Source organism: Nyctereutes procyonoides, unplaced genomic scaffold (genome assembly GCF_905146905.1).
Source record: "Nyctereutes procyonoides isolate TBG_1078 unplaced genomic scaffold, NYPRO_anot_genome, whole genome shotgun sequence".
Taxonomy (NCBI): domain Eukaryota; kingdom Metazoa; phylum Chordata; class Mammalia; order Carnivora; family Canidae; genus Nyctereutes; species Nyctereutes procyonoides.
This window is the reverse complement of record NW_026575119.1, coordinates 4545823-4557834: the sequence shown is the minus strand read 5'-3', so window position 1 is coordinate 4557834 and position 12012 is coordinate 4545823. Positions and strand designations below refer to the sequence as shown.

Below are 12012 nucleotides of genomic sequence, written 5' to 3'. Positions count from 1 at the left end.
GTAATTCTCTGATGCCCTTCCCGTGTATGTGTAGGGTTTGGTGGGGTAGGACTAGCTGTCAGATCAATAACGAAGCTTCATCTGGGTAGTTGGTAACATGCCTACATTGAGATGACTGCATGGATGACTCAGACTCCATTTAGCTGGTTCTCCAGGAGCAGGAAATGGCTCCTATTCTTGGTCATTTGAGCCTTTCCTTGTTTTGGGAATCTGTGCCTTGGCAGGCTAAAGACTTAAACGTTGGAGAGTGCCACTGAGCCCTGCAGAGGAGTGATCCAGGAGTGGGAGCTCACAAAAAGAAAATATTACGCAGTGTGTGGGGAAATAGAGGTACAGATATCGGGACTGTTTTTATAGCAGTCCCTCTTCTTGGGTATCTGAGTGCCCTTGATGATTTTTAAGGTCTTGCTAGTTTATGTGGACATAAATAAGGCAGGACTTGTGAAACTTGGATTTTATAATTTTTAATCTTTTAATCTCTTTGGAAATATTATTCCCACTAATAACATATAAATTTGTTCTTTAACATTTGTAGATCTTTTTAAAAATTTAAGTGTAGTTGACACAATGTTATGTTGGTTTCATGTGTACAGCATAGTGATTTAGCAGGTCTATATTATTACCCCATGCTTACCACAAGTGTAGCTACTATGTGTTACTGCATAATGCTATTACAATACTATTGACTATATTCCCTATGCTGTACTTTTATCCCTGTGACTTACTATAATTGGAATGCTGAACCTCCCACTTCCCTTCACCCATTTTGTCTGTCCCTCACCCACTTCCCTTCTGGCAGTACAGAATTCTCTGTACTTATGGGTCTGGTTCTGCTTTTTGTTTTGTTTTTGTATTTTTTTAAATTTTTTTTTAAATTTATTTATTTATGATAGTCACACACAGAGAGAGAGAGAGAGGCAGAGACACAGGCAGAGGGAGAAGCAGGCTCCATGCACCGGGAGCCCGATATGGGATTCGATCCCGGGTCTCCAGGATCGCGCCCTGAGCCAAAGGCAGGCGCCAAACCGCTGCGCTACCCAGGGATCCCTGGTTCTGCTTTTTGGTGGTTTGTTCATTTGTTCTGCTTTTTCGATTCTACATATAATTGAAATCATACAGTATTTGTCTATTTAGCTCTGACTTATTTCACTTAGCTTAATACCCTCCAGGTAATCCATATTGTTGCAAATGGTAAGGTTTCATTCTTTTTTATGGCTGAGTAATATTGCTGTGTGTGTGTGTGTGTGTGTGTGTGTGTGTTATGCATCTGTTGATGGACACGGGTTGCTTTCGTATCTTGGCTGTTGTAAATAATGCTGCAATAAACATTGGGGTACATATGTCTTTTCAAATTAGTGTTTTCTTTTTCCTTGGGTAAGTAAGTACCCAGTAGTGGATTACTGGATCATGTGGTATTTCTATTTGTACTTCTTCAAGGAAACTCCATTTTGTTTTTTTACAGTGGCTGCACCAATTTCTATACCCATCAGCAGCGCACGAGTGTTCCTTTTTCTGGGCATCCTCACCAATATTTATTTTTTTGTGTGTGGTTTTGATTCTAGTCATTCTGACAGGTGGAAGGTGATAATTAATGGTGGTTAACTTTTGTCTAGTTAGCTGTCAAACATTTCAGAGAATTCCTTATCTGTCACACTAGTTATGGGAACTAAAACTGAGCCTTTACTGGGTATTTCACAGGTTAGGAGAGGTGAAAGCAAAATAGATAACTAAACCCTTTTTAAAAACAGAGGCCAAGAGGCACCTGGCTGGTTCAGTCGGTTAAGCGTCTGCCTTTGGCTTGGGTCATGATCTCAGGGTCCTGGGATAGAGGCAAGTATGGGGCTCTCTGCTCAGCCGGGGGCCTGCTTCTTTCCCTCCCTCTGCCTGCCTCTCTGCCTACTTGTGCACTCTTTCTCTTTCTTTCTCTCTCAAATAAATAAACAACATCTTAAAAAATAACACAGAGGCCAAATTTTGAAAGACCTGTACTCTGAAAACATTGGTGAAAGCAATTGAGGATGACACAAAGATGGAAAGAATTCCATCTCATAGATTGGAAGAACACCTATTGTTAAAATGTGTATAGGACCCAAAGCAATCTACAAATTTAGTGCAAAGCCTATTAAAATCCATCAACATGTTTCACAGAACTAGAGCAAACAACCCTAAATTTATATGGAACCACTGAAGACCTCAAATAGCCAAAGCAATATTGGAAAAAGAAAAACGTAACTGGAGATATCTCTATGCTAGATTTCAAGTTATATTACAAAGCTGTAGTAATCAAAACGGCATAGTTTTGGCATTAAATAGATACAAAAATCAGTAGAATAGTATAGAAAATCCAGAAATAAACCTATAGCGATATGGTTAATTAATCTTTGACAAAGCAAGAAAGAATATCCAGTGGTTTGAAAAGGCAGTCTCTTCAATAAATGATGCTGGGAAAACTGAATGGGTATATAAAAGATTGAAACAGGACCACTTTCTTTCACCATTTACAAAAATAAATTCAAAAGATACAAATATATCACATAAAACCATTTTATCCTTGAAGAGAGCACAGACAGTGATCTCTCTGGTATTAGCTGTAGCCACATTTTTTTGGTTATGTCTCCTGAGGCAAGAGCAATAAAAGCAAAATAAACTCTTGGGGCTACATCAAAATCAAAAGCTTTTGCGGTGAAGGAATCAATCCACAAAACTAAAAGGCAACCTACAGAATGGGAGAAGACATTTGCATATGACATATCTGATAAAGGGTTAGTATAAGAATATAAAGAACTGATACACCTCAACACCCGAAACACAACCCAGGTCAAGAATGATCAGAAGACATCAGACATTTTCCTAAAGAAGATGTCCAGTTGGCCAATAGACATGTAAAAAGATGATCAGCATCATACGTCATCAGGGAAATGCAAATCAAAGCTACAATGAGATAGCACTGCACACCTGTCAGAATGGCTAAAATCAAAACCACAAGAAACAAGTGTAGGTGAGGATGTGGAGAAAAAGGAACCCTGTTGCACTTTTGGTGGAAGTGCAAACTGGGACAGCCACTGTGGGAAACCGTATGGAGGTTCCTCAAAAAGTTAAAAACCGAACTACTGACAATCCAGTCATTGCGCTCCTGTCTATTTACCCAGAAACGACAAACACACCAATTCAAAGGGATACATGCACCTCATGTTTTTACTACAGCATTATTTGCAATCATCAGCCTAAGTGTGCATGCTGATGGATTAGTGAATAAACAAGAAGTGTGTGTGTGTGTGTATATATGTATACACACACACACACACACACTATGGAATATTCAGCCATCGAAAAGAATGACATCTTGTCATTTGCAATGACATGGTGAAGCTAGAGCATATTATGCTAAGCAGTGTAAGTCAGAGAAAGACAAATATCATATGATTTCACGCCTAAGTAAAATGTAAGAAACAAAAATGAGCGAAGGAGACAGAAAAGAGATTAACCAAGAAGAAGACTACTATAGAGAACAAACTGATGGTTACCAGGGGAGAGGTTGGTAGAGGAGTGGGTGAAATAGGAGATGGGAATTAAGGAATGCACTTGTCACCATGAGCACTGGGTGATGTATGGAATTACCAAATCATTATATTGTATGTATGAAACTAATGTAACACTGTATGTTAGGGTACTGGAATTTAAAAAAAGCTTAACAAAAACGAGGCTAAATTTTCGTATTTCAAGAAACTTCATTTAATAAACAGTTGACCTTTTACTTGATTTTTCTTTTAAAAGAAATGAACTTGTCTTTGTTTTATATTTTTGCTCTAAAGTCTTTCTGATAAAGCTGATATTGATAATTCATGGCCTTCATCAATTGAAGACTTAAGTCCTCGTACCAAGGTAAAGTACTTTCTTGTAAAATTAATTTTCCTGCTCTGAATTTAGTGTTATGTATTATGGCTTGCTTCTTGTCATTTTATGTTTTTTTTTTTAATTTTCTTTATTGGAGTTCAATTTGCCAACATTCAGCATAACACCTAGTGCTCACTCCCCCAAATGCCCCCCTCAGTGCCCATCACCCAGTCACCTCAACCCCCTGCCCACCTCCCTTTCCACTACCCCTTGTTCGTTTCCCAGAGTTAGATGTCTCTCATGCTTCTGTGTTAGTGTCTGTTCTTTCAGTCCATCTCTTTCTATGTTCATTGTCAATATTTTTGGTTACGGCTTTTTGTTGTCTGTGTGTCTGTGGTTTTCATTCCTGAATCATTACCCCACAAGGCTTATTATTTCTCTCACTTTCCTGGAAGGAGCTGATGTTAAACAATCATTTGTCCTTAGCATTTTGACAAACAAAAGCAACTTAAACTGTTTGTAATGCCAACTTGCCTAAATAAATACTACTAAAAACTAATTTTAATATTTTCTCTTATAAGAGATAGTCATGCAATTATAAATCATGCACATTTAAAAATTTTTAAAGCTAATAAAATAATTAATTTTTAAAAATATTGTATTCATTTATTCATGAGAGAGGCAGAGACAGAGGCAGAGGGAGGAGAAGCAGGCTCTGTGCAGGGAGCCTGATGTGGGACTCCGGGATCACACCCTGAGCCGAAGGCAGATGCTCAACCACTGAGCCACACAGGCATCCCAATAATGACATTTCTTATTGTTAGTTTTTTGAGTTTAAATTACTTAGGCATAAATTTTTATTTTAAGTTATTTTGGTAAATAAAGTATTTAAATTTTTTTTAATTCAAATTAATTAACATATAGTGTATTATTAGTTTCAGAGGTAGAATTTAGTGATCCATCAGTTGCATACAGTACCGAGTGCTTATTACTTCAAGGGCCGTCCTTAATGCCAATCACCCAATTACCCCATTGCCCCAACCCTCTCCCCTCCAAGAACCCTCAGTTTATTTCCTATGATTAAGAATCGCTTATGGTTTGTCTCTCTCTGATTTTTATCTTATTTTTCCCTCCCTTCCCCTATGCACATCTGTTTTGTTTCTTAAATTCCACATAGGATTGAAATCATATGGTATTTGTCTTTCTCTAACTAACTTATTTCACTTAGTATAATACTCTTTAGTCCCATCCATATTGTTGCAAATGGCAAGATTTCATTCTTTTTGATTCCATTGTATTTATACACACCGTATCTTCTTTATCCATTCATCTGTCAATGGGCATCTGGGCTTTTTCCGTAGTTTGGCTATTGTGGTCATTGCTGCTTTAAACGTTGGGGTGCTGGTGGGCTTTCAGATCACTATGTTTGTATCCTTTGGATAAATACTGAGTACTGCAATTGCTGGGTGATAGGATAGTTCTATTTTTAACTTTTTGAGGAAGACTTTGTATAATAATCAGGGGTGGGAAAAGTAACATTTTGGGACTGTTAAATCTCTTATAATCTTCACTCCATGAGAAAATGTAGGTTAGTAAATGGCAGAACTGAGTTTTCAGTCTCTATTTGAATGATCTCCAAAACCTGTGTTCTTTTTGTAATGGTGTTCATCTGGTAATGGTGAATATTACAATTATTTTTACGAAATGTGATGCTTGTAATCCTGAAAACTATCAATTTTTTTCTAGACTGTCCCGCAACTAAACTTAAGAGAGCAGATGGCTGCTTTTCTGCGAGCCAGGGGTAAGCTATTTGAAGATTTGTGTTATTCACTGAGTTTTGTCCATTTTTGTGTTATTTAGTAATTTGAAGTTACAGACATCTTCATGTACTCTTGACTTTTTCACTAAATAGGAGCAGACTATGCCATTTTGAGCCAAGAATGTAGACTTTTATTTGCTGACAATTTTGCAAGTGAAGATAAGACTGAAACTCTTTTGAAACCATCAGTCAATGTCTCTGACTATTCTCCTCTTGCTTTTGTATCACCTGAAACTCCTCAAACATCTTTAGCAATGCGTGATGTTACAAAGGTAAGTTGTTTTGAACTTTTCCCCCCATGTTTTTTCACCTACCATCCTCTTGATATCCTTATAATGAAAAGAATCTTAGGGAGAAATGGAAGCCCTCAAGAATATAAGAGAAAACAGTGTAATAACAACAGAGAAGTACTGGGTTGAGATTTATAACTGTTGGTGGGAATAAACAAACCTTAGGTATGCCATCATGGAAAGAAAGAATTAGAAAGCAACTGGAAAGAATAGCTAGATGGGTGTGAAGATGAGGGAGGGGTTGTGGGGTAAGTAAGAATTCATTTAAGATGGATGAGATGAATGTAAAGATAGAGTTTAGAGAGATTGTTATTACAAAAACAGCAGTAGTGAGGCTAAGGGAGAACAGATGCTGTATATTATAAAATATGGTAGAAATTATTTTAAATGCAAATTAATAAAAGAAAGTCTGCAATACAAAAAATGCTCAGATTCTTCTGAATGACAGCTGGTTTTTATGAAGAACTGGAAGGAAATTTTATCCTTTTAAGTTTAATAAAGTATGATAGCCTATATTTAATTTAGCAAAAGTTGTGTTTATACATAGTACAAAGTAAAGTCTGTTTTAAGTCATAATCAGATTTATTATGAATTTTGAATTTTGGCCGTTGTCTTTCTTGTGGTTTCTAATTAAACTTACTGTGTGGTATAATCTTGGTTGATTTTAGATCTTTTGAGAATAAAGAGAGGACATAAATAAACATTTTAGTTAGTCTTTTCATTAATTAAACCTGAAATTTTTTCTTAGGTAAGTGAGGTTCTTAATCTCTAGCCATTAAATGAAAAAAAATTTTTTTAAGCTACAGGACTCTTAAAAATATAAAAACTTTTTTCTGGATTCTGATGCATCTTTTTAAAAAAGTATAAGCATAGAATAGAGACACATGCCAAATGAATAAACTCATAATTTATCATTCTTTTTGTAAGATGATTTCTCATTAGAGAAACATAAGGAAGGAAAAGTTGCCCATAGAGTATACAAAGTTATTTCCAGAAGGATGATCTTTACTTTTTCAAATACCTCCAACAGTGGATACATTTTATGTTATCTCAGGAAACTTTAGTGTTCATAGTTGTTATATTTTGTATTTTGTATTTTTTATTTCATTTTTATTTTATTTTATTTTATTATTTTATTATCTTATTTTATTTTATTTGTAATTTTTTTTTATTGGAGTTCAATTTGCCAACATTTAGCATAACACCCAGTGCTCATCCCGCCAAGTGCCCCCCTCAGTGCCCATCATCCAGTCACCCCAACCCCCTGCCCACTTCCCCTTCCACTACCCCTTGGTCATTTCTCAGGGTTAGGTGTCTGTCATGTTTTGTCACCCTCACTGATATTTTCACTCATTTTCTCTCCTTTCCCTTTATTCCCTTTCACTAATTTTTATATTCCCCAAATGAATGAGACCATATAATGCTTGTCCTTCTCCGATTGTCACGTTTCACTCAGCATAATACCCTCCAGGTCCCTCCATGTCGAAGCAAATGGTGGGTATTTGTCGTTTCTAATGGCTGAGTAATATTCCATTGTATACAGGGACCATATCTTCCTTATCCATTCATCTATCGATGGACACCGAGGCTCCTTCCAGTTTGGCTATTGTGGACATTGCTGCAGTAAACATTGGGGGGCAGGTGTCCCGGCGTTTTGCTGCATCTGTATCTCGGGGTAAATCCCCAGCAGTGCAATTGCTGGGTGGTAGGGCAGCTCTATTGTTAACTCTTTGAGGAACCTCCACACAGTTCTCCAGAGTGGCTGCACCAGTTCACATTCCCAGCAACAGTGCAAGAGGGTTCCCCTTTCTCCACATCCTCTCCAACATTTGTTGTTTCCTGTCTTGTTAATTTTCCCCATTCTCACTGGTGGGAGGTGGTATCTCATTGTGGTTTTGATCTGTATTTCCCTGATGGCCAGTGATGCGGAGCATTTTCTCACGTGCTTGTTGGCCATGTCTGTATCTTCCTCTGTGAAATTTCTGTTCCTCTCTTTTGCCCAATTCATGATTGGATTGTTTGTTTCTTTGCTGTTGAGTTTAATAAGTTCTTTATAGATCTTGGATACTAGCCCTTAATCTGATAGGTCTTTTGCAAATATTTTCTCCCATTGTGTAGGTTGCCTTTTAGTTTTGTTGACTGTTTCTTTTGCTGTGCAAAAGCTTCTTATCTTGATGAAGTCCCAATAGTTCATTTTTGCTTTGGTTTCTCTTGCCTTATGGATGTATCTTGCAAGAAGTTGCTGTGGCCAAGTTCAAACAGGGTATTGCCTGTGTTCTCCGCTAGGATGCTCATGGATTCTTCTCTCACATTTAGATCTTTCATCCATTTTGAGTTTTTCTTTGTGTATGGTGTTAAAAAGTGGTCCAGTTTCATTCTTCTGCATGTGGCTGTCCAATTTTCCCAGCACCATTTATTGAAGAGACCGTCTTTCTTCCAGTGGATAGTCTTTCCTGCTTTGTCGAATATTAGTTGACCATAGAGTTGAAGGTCCACTTCTGGATTCTCTATTCTGTTCCATTGATCTGTGTGTCTGTTTTGTGGCAGTACCACACTGTCTTGATGACCACAGCTTTGTAGTACAACCTGAAATCTGGCATTGTGATGCCCCCAGCTCTGGTTTTCCTTTTTAATATTCCCCTGGCTTTTCGGGGTCTTTTCTGAATCCACACAAATCTTGATGATTTGTTCCAACTCTGAAGAAAGTCCATAGTATGTTGATAGGGATTGCATTAAACGTTTAAATTGCCCTGGGTAGCATTAACATTTTCCCAATATTCATTCTTCCAATCCATGAGCATGGAATATTTTTCCATCTCTTTGTGTCCTCCTCAGTTTCTTTCAGAAGTGTTCTGTAGTTTTGAGGGTAGAAACCCTTTACCTCCTACGTTAGGTGTATTCCCAGGTATCTCATGCTTTTGGGTGCAATTGTCAGTGGGATTGACTCCTTAATTTCTCTTTCTTCAGTTTCACTGTTAGTGTATAGAAATGCCACTGATTTCTGGGCATTGATTTTGTATCCTGCCACACTGCTGAATTGCTGTATGAGTTCTAGCAATCTTGGGGTGGAGTCTTTTGGGTTTCCTATGTACACTATCATGTCATCTGCAAAGAGGGAGAGTTTGACTCTTCTTCTTTGCCAGTTTGAATGCCTTTTATTTCTTTTTGTTGCCTGATTGCCGAGGCTTGGATTTCTAGTACTGTGGTGAATAGCAGTGGTGAGAGTGGACATCCCTGTCTTGTTCCTGATCTTAGGGGAAAGGCTCCCAGTGTTTCCCCATTGAGAGTCATATTTGCTGTGGGCTTTTGTAGGTGGCTTTTAAAATGCTGAGGCATGTTCCCTCTATCCCTACACTCTGAAGAGTTTTGATCAGGAATGGATGCTTTATTTTGTCAAATGCTTTCTCTGCATCTATTGACAGGATCATGTGACTCCCGTTTTTTTCTCTTGCTGATATGATCAATCACATTGATTGCTTTACGAGTGTTGAACCAGCCTTGCATCCCGGGGATAAATCCCACTGGGTCATGCTGAATCATCTTCTTAATGTATTGTTGGATCCTATTGGCTAGTGTCTTGTTTAGAATTTTTGCGTCCATGTTCATCGGGGATATTGGTCTATAATTCTCCTTTTTGATGGGGTCTTTGTCTGGTTTTGCAATTAAGGTGATGCTGGCTCCATAGAACAAGTTTGGAAGTACTCCATCCCTTTCTATCTTTCAGAGCAGCTTTAGTAGAATAGGTATGATTTCTTTAAACGTTTGATAGAATTCCCCTGGGAAGCTATCTGGCCCTGGACTTTTGGGAGGTTTTTGATGACTGCTTCAATTTCCTCCCTGGTTATTGGCCTGTTCAGGTTTTCTGTTTCTTCCAGTTCCAGTTTTGGTAGTTTGTGGTTTTCCAGACATGCACCCATTTCTTCTCGATTGCCTAATTTATTGGCATAAAGCTGCTCATACTAGGTTTTTAAAATCGTTTGTATTTCCTTGGTATTGGTGGTGATCTCTCCTCTCTCGTTTATGATTTTATTAATTTGAGTCTTTTCTCTCTTCTTTTAATAAGGCTGGTTAATGGTTTTATCTATCTTATTAATTCTTTCAAAGAACCAACTCCTGGTTTTGTTGATCTGCTCCACAGTTCTTCTGGTTTCTGTCTCATTGAGTTCTGCTCGAATCTTTATTAGTTGTCTTCTTCTGCTGGGTGAAGGTTTCATTTGCTGTTCCTTCTCCAGCTCCTTTAGGTGCAAGGTTAGCTTTTGTATTTGTGTTCTTTCCAGTTTTGGGACGGATGCTTGTATTACGATGTATTTCCCCCTCAGGACTGCTTTTGCTGTATCCCAAAGATTTTGAACGGTTGTATCTTCATTCTTATTGGTTTCCATGAATCTTTTTAATTCTTCTCTAATTTCCTGGTTGACCCTTTCATCGTTTAGCAGGATGGTCATTAACCTCCACGTGTTTGAAATCCTTCCAAACTTCCTCTTGTGATTTAGCTCTAATTTCAAGGCATTACGATCTAAGAATATGCAGGGGACGATCCCAATCTTTTGGTATCGATTAAGACCTGATTTGTGACCCAGTATGTGGCCTGTTCTGGAGAAAGTTCCATGTGCACTTGAGAAGAACGTGTATTCAGTTGCGTCTGGATGTAAAGTTCTGTAAAATTCTGTGAAATCCATTTGGTCCAGTGTATCATTTAAAGCGCTTGTTTCTTTGGAGATGCTGTGCTTAGAAGATCTGTCGATTGCAGAAAGCACTATGGTCAAGTGTCCACATATAAGTGTATTATTATCTAAGTATGTCTGAACTTTGGTTATTAATTGAGTGATATACTTGGCAGCTCCCGCATTCGGGGCATAAATATCATGATTGTTAGGTCCTCTTGTTGGAGAGATCCTTTTAGTATGATATAGTGTCCCTCTTCATCTCTTACTACAGTCTTTGGGATAAACTTTAATTTAGCTGATATAAGGATGGCTACCCCTGCTTTCTTTTGAGGACCATTTGAATGGTAAATGGTTCTTCCAGCTTTTCTTTTCAGTCTATAGGTGTCCTTAGTTCTAAAATGAGTCTCTTGTAGACAGCAAATAGATGGGTCTTGCTCTTTTATCCAGTCTGAAACCCTGCGCCTTTTGATGGGGTCATTAAGCCCATTCACGTTCAGATTTACTCTTGAAAGATAGGAGTTTAGTGTCATCATGACACCTGTTCAGTCTCTGCTTTTGTGGATTGTTTCCTTAGACTTCCTCTTTCTTTTACAGTGTCCCCCTTCATATTTCTTGCAGAGCTGCTTTTGTGGTCACATATTCTTTCCGTTTCTGCCTATCTTGGAAGCTCTTTATCTCTCCTTCTATTGTGAATGGGAGCCTTGATGGATAGAGTATTCTTGGCTGCATGTTCTTCTCATTTAGGACCATGACTGTATCCTGCCAGCCCTTTCTGGCCTGCTAGGTCTCTGTGGAGAGGTCTCTGTTATCCTAATACTTCTCCCCATAAAGGTTAGGGATCTGTTGTCTCTTGCTGCTTTTACGGATCTTCTATTTATCTTTGGAATTTGCAAGTTTCACTATTAAATGTCGAGGTGTTGAGTGGTTTTTATTGATTCTACGTGGGGATCTCTCTATCTCCTGGATCTGGATGCCTGTTTCCCTCCCCAAGTTAGGAAACTTCTCAGCTATGTTTTGTTCAAATACAGTTTCTGGACCTCTGTCCCTTTCGGCACCCTCTGGAACCCCAACTAAACGTAGATTTTTCCTTCTGAGGCTGTCATTCATTTTCCTTAACCTATCCTCATGATCTTTTAATTGTTTTTCTCTTTTTTCCTTAGTTTCCTTCCTTGGCATCAACTTGTCTTCTATGTCACTCACTCATTCTTCTACCTCGTTAACGGTCATTTAGGACCTCCAGTTTGGATTGCATCTCATTGAATTGATTTTTAATTTCGGCCTGATGAGATGGAAATTCTGCAGTCATGAAGTCTCTTGAATCCTTTATGCTTTTTTTCTAGAGCCACAAGTAGCTTTATAATTGTGCTTCTTTATTGGCTTTCTGACATTGAATTGTAATCCA

The 12012-nt window shown here is 38.1% G+C and overlaps 1 protein-coding gene across 1 annotated transcript in view; it reads left to right on the top strand.

Moving 5' to 3' along the window:
• LOC129515569 (ankyrin repeat domain-containing protein 26-like) overlaps positions 1–12012 on the top strand; it is a 129333-nt gene that overhangs the window by 44965 nt on the left and 72356 nt on the right. The window contains exons 13-15 of the mRNA XM_055334492.1: positions 3813–3882; positions 5581–5635; positions 5747–5925. Of these exons, the coding sequence (XP_055190467.1) occupies positions 3813–3882; positions 5581–5635; positions 5747–5925 (304 nt within the window). The remainder of the gene's footprint in view (positions 1–3812; positions 3883–5580; positions 5636–5746; positions 5926–12012) is intronic.